Source organism: Cygnus atratus, chromosome Z (genome assembly GCF_013377495.2).
Source record: "Cygnus atratus isolate AKBS03 ecotype Queensland, Australia chromosome Z, CAtr_DNAZoo_HiC_assembly, whole genome shotgun sequence".
Lineage (NCBI taxonomy): Eukaryota > Metazoa > Chordata > Aves > Anseriformes > Anatidae > Cygnus > Cygnus atratus.
The window spans coordinates 1,603,970-1,631,884 of record NC_066396.1 but is presented as its reverse complement, the minus strand read 5'-3'; the positions used below and the strand labels follow the sequence as shown (position 1 = coordinate 1,631,884).

Genomic DNA, 27,915 nt, shown 5'->3' with positions numbered 1-27,915 from the left:
CTTTATTTCACTGCTGGCTGGCGACTGGTGCTTGTGTGTGTAAAACTGAGGATGCTCAGCTGCTCCCGTGTCCCTCCCAGTTTGGGTACCAAACAAGGATTCACATGGCAGAATCAAATATTTTGTACAATTGGGTCCTAATATTTGTCTGTACCCATCAGCGCTGGTCGCAGTGGGATAGGACGTGTGCTGTACAAGGGGATTCCCATTTCTTTACTTTTTTAAAAACCTTTGGGATTGGTTGGTGGAATTCCCAAAGATGTAAAAGGAGCTCACCCCTGGTTTCCCTTGCATTAAAAGTAATTTTCTTCCAGAATTTGTGGTGCTGCTCGAAGCACTGAATACCAGCGAGAGACGTTAGGCCCGTTCCCAACAAGATACACACCTTGGTAAAGTCTCCTGCAGAAGACTGCAGGCCCTGTGTTAAAATAAAGAAGTAAACAAGGGGAAAATAAAATTCCCTTATGCTCCCCTAGCAAGGGACTTAAAATGGCACCTGCAGCTCGAGTGCACATCTCCAGTTCCAGGTAGCGAGCAGCACGTGTGGTCTTGCAAATTTTTAGGCTAATAGCAGGATGAAATTAATGTCGTTTTTCTTTGAAAGCTTCCATGGAATTTTTGAGCTGTTTGGCTTCATTGTTTACATGTTATTTTTACAAAAGAGCTATTATTCTTTTTAAAAAAAAAGATAAAAATGGATTTGACATTAACCTCAGGGATGCAGAGGAATTGTCAGAGAAATTACTGTAAGTCTGGAGTAAGGAGCTCACCCCGTGCTCGAGAGGGCGACGATTTGCATGGCAGGAGGCAGCACCAGCACACACGGCGGCTTTGGGGACAATCCAGAGAAGTTGTCCCCCGTGTTTTGAGCTCCACCGTAAGGGCTCTTTGACTCAGCCCTTTGAAAGAAGCCACTTTTGGAAGCGATTGTGCTTATTGCCGTGCTGTAATCACCAGGGTCCTTCTGACGGGATGCTCTTTAATCTTTGTGCTCTGCTAGGCATCCGCCGGGGGATCAAATGGTTTTTCTTGCCGATAAGGATGACTGGAAAGAGCACTTAAAGGTAAAAGGCAGGGTTCTCAGGAAAGGATAAAACAAACCTGAAATCTATTAGGAAATAAACAGCCAACCAATACCTCTGCACTCAGGAAAGTTGCTGGGTTGAGAAAAAGTTCAGATTAAAAAGTGATATACTCCATAGCACTTGCTGATAATCGCAGGCATATACTGACAAAAAATGAACAAATAGTTTTTCATGTATAGGATCTGTTAGCAGATACATAACTGAAGCACACATTTTATTGTTCTTCTTTTCTGTTTAAATATGGTATTAGAATATAATGCATGAATTTCAATGGATACTGCTCTGCAAGGTACACACATAGATGTAGTATAAAAATCCATCCTGCCTTGATGGAGAGCGGTTTCAGGAGAGAAAAGAGCTCTTTTACCTTTCCCTTGACATTATAAGCTCCCCGAAAACAAACTCTTTCATACCCAAGTAATAAGGTCAATTGAAAGATTAAAAATGCTTGTCAAGTTCTGCAATGGAAGAGGTAAATCTTTGCCCTCTTGCCGTGTTTCCCATTTCACTGCCCAGATGGTGAGCTCCTGGGAGTGGTGCTGCCCACGTTGCCGGCATCTCATCCATCCACACTGAACTTTAAATTACTTTTTTGTTGCTAGAGGTGGTCTTCAGGTGGGAAGCACTGGATTTATATATATAATTATATATTAAATATATTCATCTATAAACTTTCCTCAAAACCAACAGCGTTTGCACCTGGATGTGGCCGCCGGTTAATTGCAAATGAATTTGGAGTTGCAACTTTTTTGTTGAGAACACTTGCAAAATGGGCCAGATCCAATATTTCATTTTGAATTTTGGTCTCTTTTTGTTGTTCAGATTCACTCTCAGCCTGATTGTTTGTTTGTTTGCTCTTCTCATCCATCTTTGTTGCTTTGCTTCTGTACCGAGTGAGCATTGATTCACACGGGCATTTGATATTTGTGTGCGTTAGTCATCATGAAGAAAGAGGCATTGTTTACTTTTGATCTTGTAGCTATAGAACATAAAATAACCCCTTACATGTAATCTCAAGCCATATTTAATTACCTGTCCGGAGTATTGAATGAATTCTGCCTCCTCAGTGAGAATTTACGTGCTATATTTAAAATTAAAAATTAAAGTTTTAAATTAAAAATTTATTTATAAGCAATGAGAAATATTTTTACAATAATACATTCCTGTTTGACATTTTAGAGGTGAAACACAGCCCCAAAATAGTGTTCGTTTTTTTATTGCAACCTCGGAAATGGCGAATTGGTTTAAATGATGGGCCCTGATTTGTAGCCATGCTTCTTTAACTGAATTTTTGCAAACATAAATGAATAAATAAAATAAATGAAATGGGATGCCCTGGTCTTAAAAGAAAAGAAGGAGGAAAATGCTCCTGGAAATCAGCGGTATTCCTCCCTAACACAAACTCCTTCGATGAAGGGCTCTTGCAAGATTGGGAGCTGCTTTGTTTTCAGTTGAACGTTCACTACAATTTGTTTTCAACACCAAATTAATGAATGCACGGATAGTCACGAGCAGCCAACAGAGCTCCCCGACTAGCTGCCTGCATGGCGCAGAGCGAAGAAATGAATCGAGGGACCGCTTAATTGAACGCAAAAACTTCTATTTGATTAGAGCCTATCTTTAGAATTCAGCTTAAGTTCTAAAATATCATTCCCAGATGAACTGTTTACATTAGTTTGGAGGTTTGCTTGTTATAATCAAGGACTTTGTGTTATTTCATGGGAAAACGATAGTAGGGGTTGAAAAAAGAGCTCAAGGTAGTGGAAGTCCACCCGTTTTAAAATTAATAGTATTCATTTCACAGCAAGGAGCATTAACATGACTTGTCTTACGCGAAGTAACTAATTAGGTGTTTGAAACATTATAAAAGCATTTGTTACACACCTAGGAGATATATGGGGACTGTAATTATCTTTTTTTACATGCTGATACTGTAATGTAACATGATCCTCAGTCACTGGAAATTACATGTCGAAGCCTCCGTTCTACAAGTAAGTGAATGACTGTAGTCAAGGGCTTTTATTTTTAGCCCATAATTTATGGCTGAGACGGGCTTGAAAAAGAGAACCCCAAGTGTAAAGGTGCCTGGCTCGAGGATGTTTGGTGCTTTTTAGGGAATTCCTGCGCTGCCCTAACATCGTGGTCTCAGCCCTGGGGTGTTTGCTTGATTATTTTTTCAGTCCCTACGGAGGTCTTAGAAGTGTGAGTGCCGATTGAACCGTATAGGTGCCCCTATTTTTAATTTCTTACTAAGGTAATGCAAAAGACTTACCAAAACAATGCTACAAACCATACGCTTTTCCAGAATTTCATATACGTATCACCACGGGTACCACAGTCACAGAGAAGTATTCAAACAGCCACCTGACTGCAGGTTGATTTATCGCTTCATCTCCTTTTCCTTCTCTCACTGCTCTACTCCGGTCTTGTTGCTTTTTTGCTGTTAACAAAGAAAAGATGTGTACAGTGAGATACATCTGATGACAGCCCCATCACCGTGCAGGTGGGAAGTCACTGCATATCTTGGTTTCTCTCTTAGTGCAGTGGGTTCATGCATCTTAGAGGATTTTGTAGTCGTTCAGTCCAGGTGTCCGACCCCAACGCAGCACCCCTGCTTTCAGAGTTGGTCTCTTCGTCTTGAATCCATTGGAGGCATTTTCCGTGCAACTGGCTTCCTACTTCTACAGCTTGAAAACAGAAATGGGAGAGAAGAGGCAAGGGACTGCAATTTGATGAGCTTTGCTTGGGTGAGAGATTTCAGTTTAGGAGATGTTCGCCAAAGAATAAAGAGCTCGCCATCCCTACCAGAGCACACAGAGCCCCGGCAGCGCTACAAAAAGTTGGACAATTAGTTGATTCACTCTTAAATAATTTTTTTGGTAGCATGAAAGCTCCGAATTTTGTTGTTAGCTTTTCACAGGGCTTCTGGTAAAGGAGAAGAGCGAGGCACAGTGTCCGTAGGAAATGAGCCACAGAAGCATTTTTACCTGCTTCTCTTTGCAGATTGTTTTTCCATCAATATTACTTTTCTGTTTTATTAAAAAAGGCAAAGAACCAACGTACTATATTACTTCTGAAGTGCTAAAATACAAGTCTTTTGTAGCGCTTGCCACATTCCCAGTAGGCACCATTACTTGAATTAGGTTTTTGAAAGCAGAAATCAAAAGAAACCTTACAGACAAACAAGCTCTGAACCGAAATTTGATAAGTAATCACACCTTGCACGCTACCGGCTGCAGAAAAAAGTATCCAAAATGCATTTTAAAGTTGTTTTTGTTGTCGTTGCAGGGAACGGGCAGTCAACACGTCGCAGTCCGGGACTCTCCAGCTCACCGTGGGCAACCTGCGACCGGAGGAGACCTACACCTTCCGTGTGGTGGCCTTCAACGAGTGGGGACCCGGCGAGAGCTCGCAGCCCGTCAAGGTGGCCACGCAGCCCGAGTGTGAGTTGGGTCGGGGTCGGGGCCACAATTCTGCCTTGATGTCACACGTCCCATCTTCTGTCACACTTTTGAGTCACGGCTCTGATGCTCACATGTCCCATTTTCTGTCATGTCACAGCGTAAGTGATGCTGAAACGGCTTTGTATTTAAAAACAAATACTTTCCATTGGTTAATGTTCACCTGTACATGTGTTTTATTAATTTTTGGAGTACTTGGAAGCTTTCAGTACAGCCTTTTCACATTCTCTTTCTGTATGTCTCATTTGTAAATATTTCCTGGACTCTGGTCTCCAGAAAGAAGATGAATTTATTCAGTTTATCCTACTATAGTTTTTCCCTCCTGGAAGGTCCAAGAAGGGCTACTGCAGAGAAAACAACATGACTTTAAACCCTCCCACAGCAAAATTCATTGATCAGAGGAGTTGTTCATAAAAGTGGTGTTGGTAGCCAGTTCTTAGCATCTGGGGACCAGAGCAGCTCCCATTCCAACAGAGATGGGTGCTGGACTCCTAAGGACAGGCACTGGTCTGCTTTGGTGAACCAAAGGGGCGAAGGTGGGAGGCTCAGCCCCTGCCACAACACCTTCTCCTTCGGAGACGTGGTGGAAAAGCAAACGCTTGACAGAAGCCTGGAAACTCTTTTATATCATCACATATTGCCGTGTACCAAAATTTAACTGAAAGGCAATGTTTGTTTCAAAAACAGCCGTGAACAGGCTGGCAGAGGGAACTTTCAGCTTGTGTTATTCGGTGGCTTTGTGTCTACAGGTCTGTTTATCACGAGACATAAGTTCTAGCCAAGTGCTCCCTGGCATCATTTCCCCAAACCCCAAGACTAGCGATGTTGGTGAAATACCACCTGACATTTTTGGACTTGATTTTTTTCTCAATTCCCTTGCATTTTTGATACCGCTTCAGTTTCTGCTCTGAGATTGCTCTGCTGTTTCTTGCGTTTCTTTCCAATTATGCAGTTGCTGTGTGCAAACATAACCAGAGTTGTATTTCAGCCCTTTTTGGGTAAATAATGCTTGAAAGTCAGCTTAGGAACCTGAGTCTTTAGAAAGTAATAAGCAAATATTAAGCAACTAACCGTCGGTATCATTTAACTATTAGCAATTTATCTCCATTAAAACACGTACAAATGCACGTACACACGTTCCTGTAAATGTTTGTATTATGCATATGTATATTTACAGAAGGAAAATAAGATTTCAGTGGGGAAAACTTGCTCTTTGCAAAGCCCAGGTGAAAAGCAGGCACCGCTTCCCCCTGCTGTTACTGACTGATGCTGCCACAGCCTGGAGTTACCTGCTCCGTTTAATGCCAAGCGTAGACGTTTGGAATATCCTTCCTATTTAATAACTTCAAGATTCCTCTAAAGTGTCAAGTTAGAGAGTGGAGGAAATATTGCTTTCCATTTTTCTGTTCGCTTTTTACCGGTGACCAAATTATCTTATCATTTTTGAAACAACTCTCTCTGGTCCTGGGAGGCAGTCAGCCTCGGTGTGGCTGTCTTTTAGAACACGCTGTAACTATTGTACAATAAATTACATGGCTGCCCCGAAATTGAATTTCCACATTATTTGAAAATATCCGAAGTATTATGCAATCTGGCATTGTTGAAGAAGAAAAAAGCTGATGAAAAAGGACATCTGAAATTCATGTCTGTCAGTGCCTGTTTCTAAAAGTGCATACATTTGCTCGGTAATCAGTTTAAAAGATCAACAGAACAAGTCCCAGCTTTTTGAAATAATCATCCACAATATATGTGCTGGATTTATATGAAGGTTTTTGTCCCCAGATTAAACCTTTTTTTTCCTTTTTCCTTTTTTTTTTTTGTTGTAAACTGCAACCCCTTTTTCCTTGCCTTTATGGTATATAATTTCACTACAGTATTATCAGTCCAGATTTAAATCCCTGCCTGCTTAATCCATGTCTAATCTTTTCTTACCACATGTGGAGACTTTGTGAGTTATTATTTTGCCTCCTCAAGATGCTGTTAAAGCAGCTTGGAAGTAGAGAATAAAGAAAGGCATCTATTCTTGCACGGGGGATTGAAATTGTCCATCAGAGGTTTGAAAGGGGTTCCCCGCTGCGGGACCAGCTCACGGCTTTTCACATCCCTTAGGAATTAAAACCCGCTTCCTAATAAATCTGCATCTCCGTGATGTGTGTGTTAGCTGCTGGAAGAGAAGATGAATAGGGAGGCATGTTGGAGTGCCCCAAAGAAACGCGGAGGCATCGCTGCAGCCTTATCGTCTCGGTTCCAGGGAAATCAATTTAGCGTGCGCTGACATCTCAACTTCTACCCAGGCAGCTTTATGAGGGACAATTAATAACTGCATCTTTCTGAGGTAGGGAGGTTTTCTTACACCTACTTGCAGAAGCCCACCTGCGTGTCTGCCACCTCCTGTGGGAGCAGATCTCCGACCCCCATGGTTGCCCCTGGAGGTGAGCCCCCACCTCCCTGTCCTCTGTATAGAGCAGCCACTTGGCCAAAGATTCAACCTTTTCCTCCCCTTCTTCTTTCACGGAAACCCTCAGTTAGGAGGCCATTTGTCTGAGTGGAGCAGCATTGAATGCTCCTCGTCTCTCCCCCTCCATCTGGGGGAAGGTGTCTGGTCCCAAACCAGCCTGGTTTTGTGGCCAGAAACTGGGCTCGATGCATTTGTAGTCCTCCGCTTGAGATCCTCCTGCCCATCTTGAAGCCAAGAGGAAGAGGGACTAAAATCAGCAGTTGTCCTAGGGTTATTTGGGAGTGATAACTGCAGGCTCTGGGGAATGCTAGGTTTTAGGTTCACAATGGGAGATGGTATCTCAGCAGGTTCCTGTTTTCATTAGAAATTGGTAAGCACAGTTATAGGAGAGAAATTGCCTGGCAGCTGGGTTGGAAACCAGTATTTCAGTGATGATAAATGAGGGGAAGGTGGATGTGAGCACATGAAATCCTCAGGGTGCTCGAGTGTCTCTCAACATGGGCTAGGGCAAGTTTCAGGGACTTCATCGTTTTCTGTGTGGTCCAAGAGAAGGAGCAGCAGAAAGGCGGGGCATTTCGGGGCATTTTCATCACTGAGAGACCACTGGTACCCAAATCAATGTTTAGACTGGATAGCCCTGTTTTTACGTGGACAACCAGTACTTTGTTTAAACTGATATTTAAACTCCTAGCTGACTTAGAGCAGGTGGACATCCACGTGTTGGGCTCAGACAGATGCGCAGACAGACTTGAGTAGCTACAGAGCCGACCTGGTCAGTGTAAGGTTATTATAGAGCATACATGAATATTACTAAGGGGAGACAAACACTTAGGTTAGAGTTCGTAAGCTCTTAGAGTTCATAAATGTCTTTCCTAGTTATTTCACTCGGCATCCAGATTTCCAGAGAAGCTGACACTAATTACTTTTAATTCCCATTGGAGGCTGGTGCATCCAACCTCAGAAATCAGTGCCTTTGTCAGAAGAGATTGTCATTTTTTTTGTGATTATGGTGGGGAAGATGATTTTTTTTTTTTTATCCTTGACTGGCTGAACCTAAGTTTTTTGTCGCAAAGACAAATAGCAGCAAAACCTGCCATCGATACTGCATTAAAGCAATTGCACCAGAAGCTACTCAAGTTGTTTTTCTTCTTCTCACTCCAAGTTTTGCAGCAGAGACAATATCCTTTGAAGGTATTAGTTGCACAGGAAACGTTGAAAGGACATGAACAAAATTCCAATTGCAGTCTCTTTTAGCATACGTTTGTCATAGAAATGTCAAAACTGCATAGCAAATTAAAAGATCATTAACATGAATGCAATGAAATTTGACATAAAAAGCAAGGGAAGGCAGCGTTGTCTTTAAAGTGCACGCAGATGACAATTTTATCAGGCAGTAATCGGTTCCATATATGTTGACCTGCACAAATTAAGTTTGCATGTGCTGGAGTAATTGAATTTTCTGAAGTCTTGCATCAGACCCATCCGTTTTCGACACCAATGCAGAGGTGGTAACACGTTGTCACCTCTCGGGGTCCCCAGATAGGGCCGGACCCTACTGCTGTTGGGTGCTGAGTGTTTCAGAGGGTGCTAGCGCCATGCCAGCTGGTTTCGGGTATCGATTTGTCACGGCGCTGATAATATTGTCGCTGTAAATGACGCTAAATCGTGTTGTGGTAGTCAAGAGCAGTTGGTTTGTTCAGACCTTTGTGCGCTGACGCAGTAAAAAATGAATAATTTTTATAAGACCTGCAGCTAGTCCCATTTAATAAGGGAGCCCTTGGGCTCCATTGGGAGCCTCCTCTGCTCCAGCCCACACTGGCTGTCACGGTGATGAACGGAGGACAAGAGGCTACTGCTCCCCATCCATCAGCTCCCAACGACACTACATTTATTACCGTAAAGGAAAAACTCGTCTCTGTCCGAGGCGGCGTCCTCACCCTGCCAAATTTCAGGTGTACACAACAGAGCCCCGAATAACGAATGGCCAATAATGAATGGCCACTTGAGTTTTGGACAGCATCACCGCCGCGAGACACGGGAGATGTTTATTAGCATGTGAAAGGGTCAGGGCAGGCAAAAAAAAAAATAAAAAGGGAGCATCTCCGGTGGATTGCTTCGGCAGGGAATGTTTCTCGTTGTTGGATGAAAGGGGGAAGAAGCGCTGAAAAATGTGTTGTGCGGAGTCATTAATATCCCCCTCGTTTGTGTGTATCCTTCCGTAATGGCTCCGTAAAATGCACCCTGGGGTAACTTTACGCCGTTCTTACATGGTTCTTTAATTTTATGAGTAATTTATGGGGAGGGTTGGGGAGGGGGGGAGAGGTTTTCGATTGCTTGAAATTTTAATGGAACGTGTCTCCCTTGCTAAATGTTGGGCAGGCATGAAGGGAAAGATGGTGGTGTCTGTTTTTCTGTCTCTTTGACTCATGTGTCTAGCTTCTCATCCACTTTGTTCTCCCAAGACTTTTAAATCTTTGTGTTTTTTTTTTTTTTTTTCCCTGGGAGTGAAGCCTGGCTTCTGGCTGCAACTGCTGAATTTGAAACCACTTTGCAATTAGAGCTCGTTTTTGTTGTTGTTTTTATTTGGTGCTCGTTTTTCCCCCTAGTAAGCATCAGAGACGGGGAGTGTATCTGAAATAGGTTTCTTTTTACTCGCAGGGGGTCAGACAGCTCCAGGTCTCTGCTCTAGGTACGTGCTTTGCTTTGCAGCAGGAGCAGCTCTGGTCTCACTCTAGCGTGGCTCTTAGGACACTTGGCTTGTCCCCAGCGCTGGTCCAGGCAACGCCTCTGACCCTCCTGCTGGCCTCATTTCTTCCTGAAAATACGCGCTCAAATCCCACGGACGCGACTGCAGCACGAATTTTGTCCTCTGCTCCCTGCCTTGTTTTTGTTTGTTTCAACCCGGCTATCATTTCAAATAAGATGGAAATTATAAATATTTATTTTGCAGGAAAGCTGAAGTCGTCTCCCACGGCAAGCATCGCTCCTGCCACAGCTCTTGTAGTCCTTTTCCAGCCCCTGCCCGCTTCGGGGCCGTGTCTGTACTTCGGGGATAGGTTTGGCTCTCGGGGTATGCATAAACTTGAAGCAGGGCTGCTTATTAGGGGCTGTTAGGACTGATAATTGAGATTGAAGACCATCTCACGGTATTTTATTCTTCAGAATCTGCTTAGCTTTAACGTCATGACGTTTGTTTTGTATCTTTTCTGTTTTCCCTTGAATTTCTCATTTCCCTTGGGGAAGAAAATGCGGTACCTTAAGGCAGACTCTGTGACTCCGTCCGCACCTACCTGCTGAGAATGTGGGTCCTGTGCGTCATGGGGAGGCTGATTAAGAGTGGTTTTTTAACAAGAGGGGGATATAAGGAGGGATGAAATGAGAGAAAAATAAAAATTGGGATTGTACTGCTTCCTAAAGACTTTGGGAAAAAGCATCAAAGAAGAGAAGAAATATTCTGACCGTTTCTTTCGTGAAGCTCAGATTGATTCTCACCTCCCTGAAATGAAGCAGTCAAATTTTTTTTCTTTTGGGGGGTGGGTTTTGGTTGCTTTTTTTCTGACCATCTCTGCTGCCTCCTTTGAAAAGTGTCGGTCTCATTAGAAAGTTGTATTGCTCTATGAAATATCGTAATTAAAACCGAATTTAAATGACATTGCATCCTCTTTCTGATACTTTGTTTAAGTCTTGGTATCTACTTAGAAATTACTTGTGAAAGAATAGTGGCAGGTAGTATCTACTGTTAAAACTTTTCTCTTTCTCTGTGGTTATGTCCTCATGGAGAAGCGTATGCCGTGCCACCTGTGCTCTCCTCCTGCCCGTCTCCTCCCGTCCGACCAAATCCACAAGCTGCAATTTGTTTCCCAAAGGAAGCTGCAGCGTTTTTGCCTTTTCTCCCAATCTCCCAGTTGCTCTAAAACTGTAGGAGTGAAGAAGTTTTAAGGCAGAGACGATAACGGTCTCTCTTGGGTGAAACCCAAAGCTTCAGGTGCTCCTCTTGGGAGGAGGTTTAAAAATGGGATTAAAATGTCAATTTAAATATAGGTTGAGTAGAGGAAGAGTAGGAAAAAGACTAGAGGTTCATGGTTCACAGGAAATCATGAAGCTGTCATCTTCATAGAAATAGCCAACAAAATACTTGCTGTATTTAGAAGTATTTTTTTGATGGTTTTCCTTTTTCATTGCCCTAATGAAACAATATATTTCATTCTGTCGTCCTGTATGTAAAACTCAAGAAAAGCTTACACTAAAGTCATGCGAAAGCCGTTGAGAAATATTTCGGAAAGACATTTTTCTGTTTTGGAAATATCACTGGGTGTTTCAGCACTGTGGAAATATTTTGTTTCGTTTTTCTTGCGAAGCGAAAACTGTCAGTGCTTTTTTCCAATGTTTTGATTTCTCTGAAAACCGTGTTTACCAAAAATAATCCATCTCAGTGAAAGTACTCCAAAGGCTCTAAACGAGAAGGATTCTCCATGGCCGAGGTCTCTCTACCTGGCACACTCCCTGCCTTTTGTGGTTCATGGAAGTTGTTGGTATGAAGAACCCACCAGTTGTCATCTAATCATTTCTTTTTATATGTAATAAGCTTCGCTGCCTAGAAGAGTGTCGTAATTCTGCTCCAGATCTGCTGAGACACAAGGGCACGGCTATGCCAAGTGACGTACTTCTCTTTGACTGACTTGCGGAGAAGAAGCAGAAAGTCTTTATCTTTATTTCATCCGGACTTTTCTTCCTACCCCAGAAATCTTGCAGTCTAAATAGGTAAGATGAAGAATGGGTAGGAGATATATTATTATGCCACTTTATGGGCAGGAAAATGAAGCATAAAAGCATTAAATTATTTATCCAAGCTCCCTCTGGAAGCCTGAGCCAGAGCCAGGATTGCCGTAACCTGTCTTTCTGGGCAGTTTCTCAAAATAAAAGGTTGAATTTCGGGCCCTGTTGAAGTCAATAGGAGTTGCTTTTTATTCCTGCGGATGCTATCATTTCCCTTAAGTGCATAGCAGGGCCTCCAGCTGAATGCTCCTCCGTTCAGAAGGGTTTTCCTTCCAGTTTTCAGACCTCAAAACAAACGCGAGGCATGTTTGGACACCCAGAAACACATGGATTTTGTAAGAAAAGCTTGTTTTCTAAACGAATTTATCTCACTGACTGCAGGCTGTTACTTGGTTGATGGCGATATTTTAGCCTGTGTGTTTGCATCCCGTATTTGCTTTTGGGTTTCTTATTTCCACTAGTGATCTCTTGATAAGTTTTAACTCACAGAGAGATTTTCTCCCCAGTAGAAACTGTGGCAGTAGACCAGCTCCTTCCTCTGTACACGGGCTCGTGGCTTTCCTGCAGAAGCAACCAGCCTCTTAAAATAAGGTCTTCTCTTATTTATTTCCATGGGACTAAGTAAGGAAAAACATCTTTTAGCTTCCCTCTGGTTTAATTCTCTCTTCTCCCACAGTTTTAATGAATGACAGAGCATCCAGTGGCACTCGGACATCCTATGCACGTTGTTTAGAAAGAAAACGTGGGTGATTCCTCCCTGACAGCTGATCTGAGGGTGCTTGTAATGGTCATGAACCACCAAAATCTGAGAGGTTATATGGGGAAGAGTGGCAGTAATGATGAGTTCCTAGGTCTGTCACCTAGCCCTTCTCACTGAACATGTCCTAAAGAGCAAATATGCTGTGAAAGTCATCCTGCTTTTCCTCTAACATGTTGTCATCTGTGAGAATCCAACAAAGCTACTATGTGAGCCGTAAAAATAAAAAGAAAGTTGCTGAACTGCAATAAGGGAAAGCAAGTCAACACGTTTTTACAGAAGGATCTTTCATTGCAACATGAATTTTACTCTGGTAAGGAATGATACTTGTGAAATCCCAGTGAAGAAAATAGAGGTTGGTTCAGGCTATGGCAGCAAAGGTCAAGATCTCCGGGACCAGAGAGAGAAAGAGAGAGAAAAAAAAATGAATAAAACAAGTAGGACTGTGATCCTTTCAGCTCGTATTTGGGCATTCAACTTGAAGGCGGTGTTTAGGGCTCTGCTTTCTCATCCCAAGGCTGCCATGCCTAACTCTGCAGCAATTCTTAGAACTCAAGGCTGGAGCCCTCCAGTAACTCCGAAAGAAGTTCAACGTCGTCTTCTAGACTTGAAGCCAATGGTCTTGGGGGTTACCACTTGATCCTGTACCTGCCAGAGGGCTCCTCGAGGAGTTCAGCTGCTCTTCTCCCTGGTCTCCAGTGGGGCTTGGATACGCGCCCAAAAATTCAGGTCTAAGAGGGATATTAAGCATCTTTAGGCAGTTGCCAAGCAATTTTTGACATAGCTGCCCACATTCCTATTTTAGGCACTGGTATCTTTCTTGTATCTTAATAACTATTATCATCAAAATTTTAAGTGAACGACAGCAAAGAGGAAAACTGTGCAAGAGAAGCGAGGCTCATGAGAGCAGAAATTCGTTTCAAGGAGCAGTTGACTGTAAAAGGGATACCAGCTCTTTCTGATCCTACAACAAATCAAGCTTGCGGGGTTACAAGAGGTCTTAAAGCCTACAAGTGGCCAAGACTTCTAGTGCCCCCCTCGAGCTCCGAAGCCCTCCTGCTCGGCTCCCCCAGCTCTGCTGACCCCAAAAGTGAGCCACGTTGACTGAGCTTTGCCGTTGTAGGTACGCCTCTGAGTGTCGTTTCTTCTGCCAGAGGATTCCAGCTCGCCCCACGAGTGGGGTTTCAGCAGCCAGGATGGCACATGGATGTGCAGCACTTGTGCTCTGTAGGATGGGAGGAGGGATGGAGTTAGGGACCTTCTCTGGAGGCACTTGAGGTATTGCCAAGTGCACGTGAACTCTTTGCTTTTATATGGACTCCTGAATAGGAGAAATTCCCCCAAATAACCCCAAAATTGACAGTCGGGAGAGCAGCAGCAAAACGTTTGCAAGCAGTTGTTGTAGCTTGTGTTTATGAAAAAGTCCGAGCTACTGAACTCATCTTTTATGGGAGCAGGAGGGCATTCTCAGAGAAACAGTGGGTTTTGGAATATATTGAAGTGTTACGTGGAGCTCATAGTAACAGAAAATGTGCTGTTCTTCTGCCAGTCCTGCTTGCTTGCTTCTTTTTTCTCAGAGAAAGGACGCTGTTAGTTGTAAAAGACCAACTTCAGAAGAAATACGATTTAATGTCTCATTTTAATGGAAAGTAAAGCAGTTCTAGAGCCTCTCTGCTACTTAGAAAAATCAGAATTTAGGAAAAGATTGAAAACCTAATGCCAATTTTCTCCAGATTACTATTTGTCAGAAGGGATCAGGAAAGATTACGAAATGCTTCGTGTGCGCTGCAAATATCGAGACCGCAAGCACGTTACAACGCCTGTCGGAAACGTGAGATAGAATGAAAAGGGAAAGCTGGGGGAAGGAAATAAAAAATATTTCAAATGTAAACATTTAAAACTGAAATTGCGTGTGATCAAAGGCGTGCAGGTGCCGTGCCGGGCACACAATAGCCGGTGAGTTTGTTTTGCGCTGCGGCACGCGCTCTGTTGAAAGTAAAAAGATGCTATTTGGTGCTGAAGGTTTTCAGCAGTAACCTCCTGCTCGACCTTTGCATTTTGGCTGCGATTATCGCTCGTTTTTTCATCCAATTTTGCTGGAGTTCAAGATGAAGGCGCAGATAAACTTGAGGTATTCTCTCCTCAAAAGATCGCTCGCCGCTGGGATTTGGTCCAACGGAGGCACGCCGTGACTGATGTTCAGGAGGACGACTGCTGGTGCTTGTAGGAGTTTATTAAGATTTTCAGCTCTTTTGTTTTAAGAACTAATTCAAGCTGAGTGTGATGTAGTTACTGTGAGATAATTTGCATGCAGAGTGAAATTGGAGCACTTTAAGAGACAGTCTGCATAACAAAAGGTGACCTGCTATTGTTCCTTTAACAATGGCAAGGGATTGTTTGGGGTTGGCGTTTGAGGACTTCTGCGTTTGTTCACCCACCGCAATCCGGTTTTAAAGCAACCTCCATTTTGCATTTCAAGTGATCTCTATTTAGGGCTAAAACTATTGCAAACTTCTAGTTTCAGTACTAATCAAACCGGATTAAATAAATTAAATAACAGTTTCAAGGACCAGGTATTTTAATTCTTTTATTGTCGTTATTTGGTTTATAAGTTGAGTTCGTTACGGTCCCATAATTTCTGTAAGCGTTGGGCACTGTGCACACATGGGTATTATTTAAGGGCAGAGCTGGGACTACACATTAATACTGGAGGTTATGCTTCTGTTGGGCTAATTAGGGTTTGCAGATGATGGAGTAATGCTGGCTGGGGGAGGTCTCTGGTCCGGGCCCTGCTCCAAGCAGTTTTCTGGGGTTATATAGGACAAGCTATATGGTTTCTTCTGCTCAAATCCATCACGTCACTCCGTGCTTCCAGGTTTTTGCGACTCGGCGGGATTAACCTCGTGCCACTGCTGATCGGGGGGTACCGATGTGTTTGTGTCCAGCCAGGCCAGACCCATGGGCTCCTGTCCATGGGGCTGCTCTGGGTGTCTTCCCTCACCTGCGTGAACGTTGTCACCTTGTTCTGGTGTTACTTTTTGTGGGTTTAGCCTCCCTTTCATCTCTTACTGTCTAAGTTTTGAGGGTCACGCGGCGTGTGGGGACTGAGAGCTGCACGGGAGCGGAGATCTCACTCGGTCCTTTCCTTCCCATGCAGTGCAAGTGCCAGGGCCAGTGGAAAACCTGCGGGCTGTGTCCACTTCACCTACCTCCATCCTCGTGTCCTGGGATCCCCCTGCCTACGCCAACGGTCCCGTGCAAGGCTACAGGCTCTTTTGTACGGAGACGGCGACGGGAAGGGAGCAGGTGAGTGGGAAAGGGGGAATCCAGCCTGGGCTGCAGAAGCTATTTCGTGGTGGTCAAAGCCCTCTTCTATTTACTCTGAAATTTCAGCATAACGCCAAATGCCATTTAAAGACCCGTTAGGATTCCCCCTTCACATCGTGCTAAGCCATCAAGATGTTGGTAGCAGGTTGTACGTGTGATCGTTGTAGAATACATGGGTTTAGTTGCTTCTTGTAACTTCTTCCAGGTTTATTGTAGGAGGGTAAAATAATGCAAATCCAGACTAGAAATGGCACATCCTCTCACCAGACTGACAGCTGCTCATGGTAAATGTTCCTGTTGCGGATGCATGTCTGTAACAACTTTTTCTGCTAGAATTTGCCCTTTATTCCATCTTAAATAAGGATTTAGCTACTCAAAGAGCAGCATATTGGTCCCCAAACCGCTCACCCCTGTTCGCATTACTCCTGGTGATCGCTTGCTGTCTGTGTGTGCTCAGAACGTGGAGGTGGAGGGGCTCTCCTACCGGCTCGAGGGGCTGAAGAAGTTCACCGAGTACACCTTGCGCTTCCTGGCCTACAACCGCTACGGCCCCGGCGTCTCCACCGAAGATGTCACCGTCACCACGCTTTCGGATGGTAAGTGGAGATGGAAAGACCCAAAGGGTTGCTGGGTTGAGGTCATGATGCTTTTTCTCTACCCACCACGTTGCGGAAGAAACAGTAAAGAAGCAATTTGGTTATTCAGTGTACAGGACAGAAACCAGAGATTCATAACCTGCCTGCAGTGCTCTGAGCTAATGCTCATCTCCAGGGATAATTGGTTCACTTCATTATACCTATATCTAATAATGAGTATGCTGCACAGCTCTATTTTCTCTCTAACTCGAGCACAGGTGTGGATACCCCGTAGCTATTTCATTACAATGGCATTGGAGGACACAACTGCCTGCCCTTTCCTTGCACGTTATATGGTGGGGCAGCAGATGTGTCCGTGTTTCACCCTCTGCTCGGTCACAGCGACTGCCCCATCATCCTCCCCAGGCTCCTGGGACACACAGACTTGGGGACGTACACCGAGTTGGGTTTTTTTGGAAGCACTTAGTTGTGTTGGCCAACACAGAGTTTACACCTGCCTGACTCCTGTTGAAGACACTGAGCCTGATTCCTCTACCTGGCCGAAGCAGGAATTAATATATTGGAGTTACTTTGGCCACAAAGGTGTAAAAACCTAAAAAGGACCAAAAAAAATTTTCAGTGGGGTGGGCGCATGCAAAGCCCTGGCAGGAACTCCATCAGGCTGACTTTTCCAAATAGATTTTTTGCTGCCAGGCAGTTCTCACTGGTTTTAGGAGGAAACACAGCCCTTACTGTTAAAAGAGAATAGCTGATACTTGCTTGGGGAAGGAGGATTAAATGAAGGGGAGAAGAGAGCCTGTAAAGCAGAAGGGAGAGCAGAGGTGGGAGGGTGCCAGTGCTTCAGGAACAGTTCCCGACTCAGCCCCACAGCTGGAGGGATTTTTCTCCATGCCAACATTTCATTTAAAGATGATCCAAGAGGTGTCAACTGAGCTTTTGTAGTGAAATTTATAAACTGTTTTTGTTCTGATAACAGTTCTGACAACTTATTTTTCACCCGTGCTGCTAAAGGAAGGTAGGGGAGTTCCAGTTGGCTTGTCCTAGGGTTGGATCACTAACTCAAGGTCATCTTTATGGAAAAATGTTTATTTTTCAGCGTGATTTTTAAAATCCGGTAGGAGGTGAAGAGTAGGTTGCTGGGGTGCCCCAGGCAGAGGCCCATCAGTCCCACCACACATTCACTGCGGTTCCTTTCTGCACTGGAGATTGATGCTAGGATTAAAAAAAATGAATGAAGAAAAGAGGGTGTCTGAGTTTTGTCCCTTTATATCTACCACTTTTTATCTAATTTTATTACGAATGCGGTATCTCTCCCTGGTTATCCTACCCAAACCAGCTGAAAAATTTTGTCTGAGGTTAAGAATGGCGATTTTCTGTCTGTCTGGTGAACTCGGTTGCTTCTGAACGCTTCTGTACAGCTGAGCAGCTGAAAAAATCAATACGAGTTTCTGGGCAGCAGGAGCAGAAGCTGTATAAACCCTGGAGAAAAACAGCAGATGAGGGGGATATCGTGCTCTGGAGAAGCATCTGCATCTTGCATCTGTTTGACGTGGCTGCAACACAGTCCCCAGGTCATGCATGGGTTGGTGACATCCCCTGGGAGCCCCCCTCGAGGAGCAATGTGGAGGGGACAAGGTGTAGGGGAAACCCCGAGCAGGTGCTATTTTAATCTGCCTTACTCCAGGCTCTGTCTTCAGAGGGATCCATCCACGAGCCCCCAGCTCGTTTGGCACTGTTATTTTATATTTGACACCTCTGCACTATTTTTTCAAGTGCTGCTTCTGTCTACCCGGTTAATTCAGTTTCCCCTGCTAATACGGGCTGGATCTTGGCAGAATAAATTACTTCACACTTATAATTATAAAAACAAAAGGAAAACAAGTGAAAAATGAATATTTTGCATAATGTATGCAGATTTAATTCACGCCGTGAAGTGTAGAAGTGCGGCCCTGTACTCCACTTTGGTTTTAAATGTCATCATAAGTGAAAAAGGGAAAAGATTGTTATTCATGAGTCTGGAAATTATCCTCCACAAGTGCTTCAAACGCTTCACCTGTCTGTGAACAAAAATCACTGCTAAAGAGGAGGCTCTTCCTGGGCTCTTTCTCTACCAATAACTCATCCTCGATATCTAGATGACATTTGAAACCTGGAGTATCCCAGGGTAATTGCAATTAAGCAAGAATCTGTTAATTCTAGTTTTGTTTTAAAGCCTTTCCCACAAACCAAACCCCCCTCTAAGGAGTAAATCTGCAGAATGGGGAAATGAAGTGTTTGGAGCAGGTATAAAAGAAGAGAAAATGCCTCCAGGATTTCTTTTCATCCTTCTTATTGTGGCAGTGTCAGCATCTCATTGTACGGAAGGAGAGGAGGGGAATGGAGAGCACAAATCCAAACCGTCCTGCAATCCTTTCTTTTATGGTTCAAAAAAAAAGACCTTTTCCAGGGTTAAGGCCCCTTCTGCCAGAGGAAGACCAATAAAACAGCAAGAAATAACTCGTGCACAGCTATCAACCTACAGAGAGGAGAGGCAAAGCCATTAATCCATCATGGTTTATTGGTGAGCGATAAAGAAGGGAGGAGAAAGCCTGCAGTTCCCCGTATCCACATCAGTTTCGTGGACAGGATTCGTTTCTGCTCCCCAGTCCCTGGTAGAGAAGTCTTTGGGATTGGTCTGCTTCCTTTCATCTTGTAAAAGGAACAGAATCGTTTTTAAGCCTGCCTTCCTCTTGGGAATGCGAGTGTGCTTGCACAGGTTATCTTTTCGATCCCAGTCCTTTGCCGTACATTGTATGATACGGTCTGTAGCTTCACCAAAAAAAAAAAAAAAAGACACCTGTACCATTGGATCCTGCAGGTCTGTACGCAGACGTTTACTCTGAAGCTCTGGGATGTAATCTATAATCTGAGAAAAAAAAAAAACAACAACAATAAAAGGAACTGAGTGTGGCAACCCAGCTGCAGGAGCTACGGACCCCGGACAGGATTTGCCAGATCAAGGAGCAGACTGGATCTTCAGTGCCGAGTTTTCTGTTTAAAATACAGCTCCGATAATGTTTGGCCGAGCCGTGTGCCATCTCAGAAATGCTCTGAGCTATCATGCTCGTGAATTTATCAAAACACATTTAATCCCGGCAATTGGCAGCCGGTCTTATTTCATGCTTCCCGAGTACTTGGTTTAAACATAATTTATAGCCCAGGCTTCCTGGAGAGGTTCTGGATGGATGCCCCAAGCCCATAGTGTTCAGGAGGCTTTTGGACAATGCCTTCCTCAATGCTTTTGGCTGGCCCTAAAGTGATCAGCCCAGGGACTCGACGATCTTTGAAGGTCTCTTCCAACTGAACCATTTTTATTATTATTATTATTTCACCAGTTAGAAGTACCAAAACTCATTGCCTTGCCGTATGAACGTTCATCCCATCTGTAAGTGATCAGCAGTGAGGCTCATCTCACCCAGCTTTAGACACCAAGCAAGCAGCAAGGCTCCGTCGGTGTATTTGAGGCTCCCTCCACCCCAGAGTCGCCCCGTGCCATCCGGGAATTTATCCCTGGATGCTTCCGTCTCTACTCGTCGCGTATCGCACAGCGAACGCGAGATGAAATGAGTTCTGCTCTAATTTCTAACGGCATCATTAAGCTGGGAATAGTAAACAAAACTTTTACCAGGTGCATCCGATTGCTTTATTTGATCAAGATGGGAAAGCGGAGGAGGTAATTGTAATCTCTCAGGCGCTTGGTTTGCCAGGGGAATTGGCTGATTGTTGTGCAAGCCCAGACATTAAATTTGGTAATCTCCGATTTGGTAATGCAGAAAACTCCTCGACTGAGCGGAGAACAAGGAATGAAGACGCCCAGCATTGCCCTGTGCCGATTGAGTTCGATTCTGGGCCAGGTCTGGATTTATTTCTCTTATTGATTGAAGATCTGGCAGGAAAGATAAAGCGCGCATCAATTATGTACGCATGCAACAGAATTGGGAAATATGACAAGTGTTTGCCAAAGAGAAATAATCAGAAAAATAAAGACAAACAAATAACAAGAAAGGAAAAATGAAGATAAGTTTGTCTGGTAGGAGAATAATGCGTAGCAGCGATAAAACATAAAAGTCAGTAACGAAGAGGAAAGGTGGCTCGGAAGCCCTTTGCTGCTGCCATCGCAGCTGCTCACTTTGCTATACCATTGCCCCCAGACAATGAGTTTTCAGGCTATTGTAATTCAAACGCATCATTTTTTTTATTTTTTATGCTCCACGGAGCCTTCATAAATACAATGGTACCAGAGTGGGACTTTGCTGGCAGCAGGACCTTCCTGGTTAGCTGTTGTTGCTTCTCCTCTTCTGTATTGAAAATATTATTATATTAGCCTCGGCAAATGACTTAGCACTGGCTGTCTCAAATCCTTACTGCAGGATTAATCCTGTGCACTGAGGATGCTTTGAGGAGCTGCACTTTGGGGATTTGGTCATCGAAAGTAGCCGTGACCAGACGGAAACAGCACCAGGGCTGGCTGTCGGCGCTGGTTTGAACCATCTGGGAAAGGATCTTTTATAGGGCCGGTTGCCATCCTCCCTGTACAGGACTTGGGTCTTATTCTAGCGCCTGTTACATTATTTAGAGGATCATAGCTGGCAAGGTCAGAGGGGATTTTACACCATGGGTGTAAAGGGCTGGGCTGGAGCTGGTCCATATAGATGCACAGAGAAAGTGTAGACGATGGTCCCTGTTGTGTCCTCCTCTGCATAATACGTTGGCTTTCACCCATTCATTCTCTCCTCAGTCCCATACATTTTGGCCAGAGCGCGTTACAAAAAGAGTCATGTCTACATTTTGCTCGGTGATAAAGGTGTCGCTCTCCTCCATTTTTCACTCAACTCTGAAGAAGGTGAGAAGTATGTCCCATTTCTACATGGATTCCAGTTCACAGGTCTTTGTCTATTTAATTATTCCCTACAACCAGAAGTCTTTCTCCCATTCAGGTAGCTATAGACAATAAACCAAACACTTCTTAACTCCGTTTAAATAAACAAAATTAATTCGCTCGATCTCTAAGATGCTTCAGGTCTGACATCATTGGTGTAGATCTTTGCTGAACCAATTTAAACGTGGGCAGCTGAAACAATAATTTTGCCCGAGTGCTCTTGTTAACGTCACATAAAAATGGTTTAAACAGCACAGCTTACGGCACAGCTTTGGCTTGATGTATTCATAACTGTACACTGAAAAATCATTTTCTCTCATTTCCCCTAATGCATCAGGCTGCCAACTCTTCTTAAACTGGGTATTTACCATGATCCTCTTTCAGTTCCTTTTTCCAAATTCAGGGCCAACTTAGGCAGGCATTATTTCTCTAGAAGGAAAATAAAGCTTTAGGTGCGTGTCAGGGAGCTGATGCATCACAACTAAGAACATATTTGTAAAGCTGTTGGCTCCTCAGCAGTTGAATTAATATTGGCCATCTGCTGGAGGAATGAATATACGTTTGAACCGGTCTTGTGCAAGCAGATTGGAAGGAGATGTATACAGAGTGGAAAACAGGAAGAAATTCGTCAGGAAATACTTGGTTGCGGATGACCTGAATGGCTGTTTTGTCACATTTGAGCCTTAATGTAAAACCCTGCTTTTTAAGTAACATCTGGAGGCAAAATGCCCTTTTTCCCCTCCTAGCATCCTTGTAAAAGCAAGGTAGCGGTGAGAGGAGCGCCCGGTCTGTCTGCGTGTGATGTGTCCTCAAAATGCACTTACCTTGATGGATAAATACCAGAAAAAATTGTGCCCTGTCCCTATCCATTTTGGACCGAGATGATAACAAAGAAATGAATTCCAGTAGTCAGTGTCACTGCAGGGAACCCGCTGACTGGCTGTTTAAAGGGTTTGCAAATAGGTCTATCACAAATGAGAAGGAATGAGCAGATGCAGTTGGTTTTTTCTCTCCCTAGGGGACCTCCGAAGTGCCACCTGGATTATCTGCACGCTTGTGAGCAGATTATAAACCACATGTAAAAACCTCACTCCTTTCTGCCCGACGGGAGAAATATTGGGTGTAGCTTGTTGGGACTCGGACCTTAATGGCACCATGTCCCACTTCTCTCTGTTTCTCTTCCCTTGCAGTGCCCAGCGCGATGCCCCAGAACGTCTCCTTGGAAGTGGTCAACTCCAGGGTAAGTCTGCCCGTGCTCAGCGTCTCGTGGCCGGTGATCCTGTGTGCAGGTATCCCTGCTTTCGGTAGCCTCTGCATCTCCGCCATCTGCACCTCATCCCTCCTCTGCAGCTGAATTTGATTTCGGGAGGCGTTACACTTTTCCTTTCCGCAGGCCCAAATGCCACCAATGCCCAAAAACATCTTAATTAGGAAAAAAATCCCTCCTACAGCATCAGTCCAGCAGAGGTGGGTGGGAATTGGTGAATGAGATTAGCCTGGTGTGCTGTCGATGCCAAGAATCAAGGAGGGATTTACTCCTCCGTGGCTTTTCGGGTCTTATTCTGGTGTGTCTCTATTGCAGCTATGTTACTGAGTGCCATTACAGAATGTGGTTCTCCGGGTATAAGTGTGTCTACCGAAAGGTTTTCTGTTCCCCTTGGGGAATCCCTCCTTGGGATTGCCATTGCAACTTTTCCTGTGTCACCGTAAAATGCAAAAAAGTGGTGATGGCCATACCTGAAAGGATCAAAATAATGTTTTTGAGATCTTAAGGAGTTCTGCGAGGATTTATTTTTGCTTTCTTGCGTGCTTACCTGTTTGCATTGACTCACACAAAAGTGTCTCGGGTGAAATCTCATTAGAAGAAAAACTCAGTGCTTTTTTTTTTTTAAAGACATTTCTGTACCATATTTCAGGATTGGGGTGAGGAGACAGAAACAAAGGCAAGAAAAAACTTGTATGTTACTAACTGAAAATCAGTGAATCGTAGCAAAACCGTGAATGAAACCGTGTATTCTGATTTCTTGGAGGTTCATATGAGAAAAAGATAAAAGGCAATGAGGTGCTGTGGTATTTTCCTATGCAAAATGGAACTGTGTGTGAATAATAATGTGAATAATTTTATAAAAAGAGTTTTGTCTAACGCATAAATAGGATTCAAAAAGTGAATTTTGACCCTGCTGCAAAGCCACGACACCTCTGAGCATCCCTGCCGTGCAGGTCCAACACGAATTCTCCTGTCCTGTAACAAGTTTACCAATGCTGTAGGTTTTCCCTATGTGGGGGCACCAACTGGCTCGTTCTCAGCCCAGCTCCTTCCTTCTCCATGTCTGAATTCAACCCTGTGAGACTTTATGGCATTTAAGGGAAGTAGGGAGAAGCATCAGAAATGTTTTTATGGGCTACTCAGGTGGACAGACCACGTATTCCCATGCACATGGGAAATGAAAAGCCTCATTTCCTTTCAAGTTCTCATTAAAATAAGCCCTGAAACACCCCAAAAATGTTCTAAAGAGCAGCAGTGATTTTTCAGAGAGGCTTCAGCAACAGGAGTGCCACTTAAACTTAGGTGAGAACAGCAGAAGCTGTTCCCTGATTACAGATTAACGTCTGTATAAACATAACTGTGGCATGATTAAATAGAAAAGTCTCTGGGAATAACGAGAAGCAGAGCTGGTCCTGAGGGAAAGGAGGGGTGGGGAAGAAATATCTTACTGATGGGGTTATATGTACCACGTGCAGGTAGGTCTGTTGTCGTCTTGCTTATTCCAATGAGCACATCTCAATTTTCTTCTGAAGCGTTCATTTATTTCATTTCAACGCCGTAATTCCCTTCTTAGAAAAATCCGTACCGTTTCCATGTCGCTGATGGGAGTGGGCTAATATTCTTTCATAATATAATATTGTACATAATAGGTGTTAATTGCGCTTCCTGCTTGATGAGTGCTACTTCTGAATGCGTTCGGAGAGATGGGTGAGATTGCTCCTTTTTATTTACTCCTCACATTTACCAGCACTGCGTAAGCTCTTGTTTTGGAGCTCATCTCAATGGTTTTCGCTGGCTCATTAGGACATTGGAAAGCTCAAACTTCAGAACATGAAAGAAAAGTGCAAATTCCCACCCGTCGTGTCTTATCAGGATGCCCCCTCGGACATGATCCTCACCACTTTCATTTGCACAGCTGCCCAGAAGCAAGAGCCCCAAGCTCACTAAATAGGATGAACTGCAATTTAAGGAACATTTATAGGATCTCCGATCTGTCGGGACTACTGAGTACCTGTCAGGCTGATCTTTCTCTTCCCTGCTTGTTTTCATAACATCAAACATATATTCTGGATCTTTATTTTAAAATTCCCTCTGCTGCAGTTACTTTTAAATTCGTCTTACATGCAGTGCCCAAAGGGCATTGTCGTCTTGGCGCATCTTGTTCCAAACCTTTGTGTTTACTCTTTCCTTCCTTACTCTCGAGTTAAAATGTCACCGAGCAGTTGGTCATGGTTAGTGACCTTTTGGGATGATCGCTTCCGTTTAAAGCACTTAGAACAAAAATAGAAAATAAGGCACGGATTACGACGCTGCATGGGATGGGGCATGGATGCTCCTACCCTGGGATATATTATTGGGTTATTTGCATTTATAGGTTGCATTATTTTGTACAGGTGGGGTAAAAGAGTCTGCCTTGAGTATCTCCTCCAAAATTCATCTTCTGCACAGGAGATCTATGGCTTTCCAAAGCACCTACTGTTAATGGAGAGTATCAGTTTCAAAAGCTCGCAGGCTGGCACCTGCGTAAAAAGGTGTTTTAGGGGTGTATCGTGGATCTTTACTGGAAAGAAAAAGTGATGTGGAATTGTTCTGCGCTCTCCTAGACCGCGTCCTGCAGGTAGTGAAGATGTAGGGAAGTGCCAACACCCACGTACCGCAGCAAATCTCGATAAGATGGGACGAAAGTTTAAATATCAACATTTAGGCAACTAGGAACAGCAAATATAGCAGAAATGAGCTAAACTCACTAAATCTCAAGGAATAAGAAGTTTTTTTTCAAGCAGAACCATCTTCAAAGACCGTGCCCCAAAATGCTATTGCCCTTTTTTTTTTTAATGTGACTCCTAACGAGGCAAAGAACTGTACGCAGTTTCTCACCTTTGTAAAAGGTTGTAATAACCCAGACTATTGCACTTCTGCAGTCTTCGTCTTGCCCGTGTTCTTGTTTTTCTTCTCTTGGCAGCACTTGCTGAGAATTAATTCAATTAAACGCTTAAAAAGCACGGGCTGATGCAATCAAAACAAATAACCAGCCATCATGGTTTGCTAACTGGGTTTGAGCCGCGCACAGAAGAGACCCAAGACTTGCTTTGGCAGTTTGCAGAATTATTTAAATTTTTATCTCCGGTTTAATAAGATTTCTGTCTTGCTGCTATTTTTCTTTGGTGCTGGCAGATCTATTAATTTAATAACGTAACGGAGACGGCCAAGCAAATGGAAGATGCTTGATGTGAATTACTATTATCGTGATTATTGCTTAATATTGATGGCGCTCTGGGACTGGAGACCTCAGTCAGATCAGAATTGATAACGGTGAGGACCGGGACAGAAATACAGTTCTCTGCCTAAAAGAGATTTCACTGTAAATCGCAACGCAGACGTGACTGAGACAATTAAGAGGACAATTTGATCTGAGAAACTGGCAAAAGGCATGGGGGCTCGTAATCCCCGCTGGCTGGTTATTAGAAATAACCACTGCCGGCCTCTCGGTAGTAAGCGACGAAGAGTTATTTCAGGCAGAAATTGTCTTTCAAAGCTTTCTACATAATTCTGGATTTTCTTTTCCTATGAATTAATTATGTGCAGTGTCCAGTTTAGCAAAAAAGAGAGCAGCGATGGGAGGGATATGCACATAGGTGTGCATATATCTCTGTTGCCATTAAATTCTGTGTGTCAACCTAATTCAACATGAAAGCTGAAAATGCCCTTTTTTGCCCTCTCTTTTTACTAACATGTGTCTTGTTTCTAATAAGAGACTCGTTTCTAGTTTATTTCATTTGAAAACAGCCTTCTTTGCTAAGGAAAAGGATACGTCCAATGCTTAATAGAGTTTTGTCAAAGAAATACCTGCACCTACAGCTTCTCCTTCTAGAAAAAACATTGAGCACATTGTTCAAAAACAATGGGACAATTACCAAACCTTCGTCAGCAGAGGTCAGAAAGGGGACCGTTTTCACAGCAGGCGTCTGGAAAACAAAAAAGTACAAGACTTGCAGTTCCAAGCTAAACAAATTGCCAAACTTTTTGTCTTCTGAAAGAAAACCTTTCTGTGAAAAACTTGTTAAAGAGAACAAGTGTGATCCCAAAGCACTGCTTGAAGTCGATATTTTGCGCCGTGTTTCATTTCGTTGACAAAGTGGACCCATGGAGCAGCGGTGGAGGGAGAGTGCAGGTGAGGACATCACCTGCTTATGCACACAAAAGGTGCCCAGAAAGTCACCTTTAAAACACTATTTTATATAAAACTTTTGTCAATTATCCCGTAGAAGAGGCTCTGTATGGAAATCCGGACTGAAGATTAGGAGGACGCTAACAAATCTCTTTTTTCTATCATTTCATGGCTGTGCATCTGTGTCTCTATAAATAAAAAGTTCATTGTCATTATGCCCTGTAACGTTTGCTAACCAACATCTATAACATTTATGAGATTTTTGGAAGTGCTGTAAATAAACTGCAGGAAGAAGATTCTTCATTGTCTTCATCACCGGCTCACGGTAGGAAAATAGAGGCTTTTGTTTCAAATTTAACAAAGGAGAACTTGGCTTAAGTGAGTGATAGCTGCGGGTTGTACCCTTGAATACCACATTTGCAGCTCTTTCCTATTATCCTTAGCTCGTTACAGTGAATAATTGTATTGTTTAACATTCACCGAGCAAAACTCTTCCTTTCTTTTTGCCTCATGTGGTCAATTATTCCTAGCAAAATCTTTGTAATGCGCAACATCTTGAACTCTCTGCAGCTATGCCAAACATATCTTGCTGCCGAAAGGGGTAGGCTGGCGGGTAGCAGGACCTCTACCCCGAACAAATCATTTAATTTCACACTGCCTAAGCACCGCACAACTGTGGCTTCTGGAGATGCTGCATATTCATGGCAACTTGGACCCGCTCAGGGCTTCGGGGTGTTATCGAAGTTGGACAAAAATGGGGAACATGGCCTGATTTTAGAGTAAGGTTAGCTGTGGGTTTGTGGAGGGCTGCTCCAGGGGCTGTGGCGCTTGAGCCCGATGGCTGGGCTGGATTCGTGGCTGAGCCTGATGTTGTAATGAGCCCAGACAAGGGCACGATGCGGTCAGCATCCCATCAGCTAGCCCCATTTTTAATTGTGTTCAAACACATTAATGTTTTGCAATGGAGAACAGCGCCTGAGGTGCTGAGTGCCACTAAATGTCCTAATAGATGGGTCCTTCTGAGCTAGCTGTACTTTTTCTATCACGTTGATTTTTTATGCTGTTTTTCCATCCTTTTTCTAAATTATTTTATGCAGAGGAC

At 43.7% G+C, this 27,915-nt stretch overlaps 1 protein-coding gene across 1 annotated transcript in view; it reads left to right on the top strand.

Moving 5' to 3' along the window:
- Positions 1–27,915, top strand: part of DCC (DCC netrin 1 receptor) — a 280,795-nt gene that overhangs the window by 142,010 nt on the left and 110,870 nt on the right. The window contains exons 9-12 of the mRNA XM_050716343.1: positions 4,374–4,528; positions 15,695–15,843; positions 16,322–16,460; positions 22,569–22,618. Of these exons, the coding sequence (XP_050572300.1) occupies positions 4,374–4,528; positions 15,695–15,843; positions 16,322–16,460; positions 22,569–22,618 (493 nt within the window). The remainder of the gene's footprint in view (positions 1–4,373; positions 4,529–15,694; positions 15,844–16,321; positions 16,461–22,568; positions 22,619–27,915) is intronic.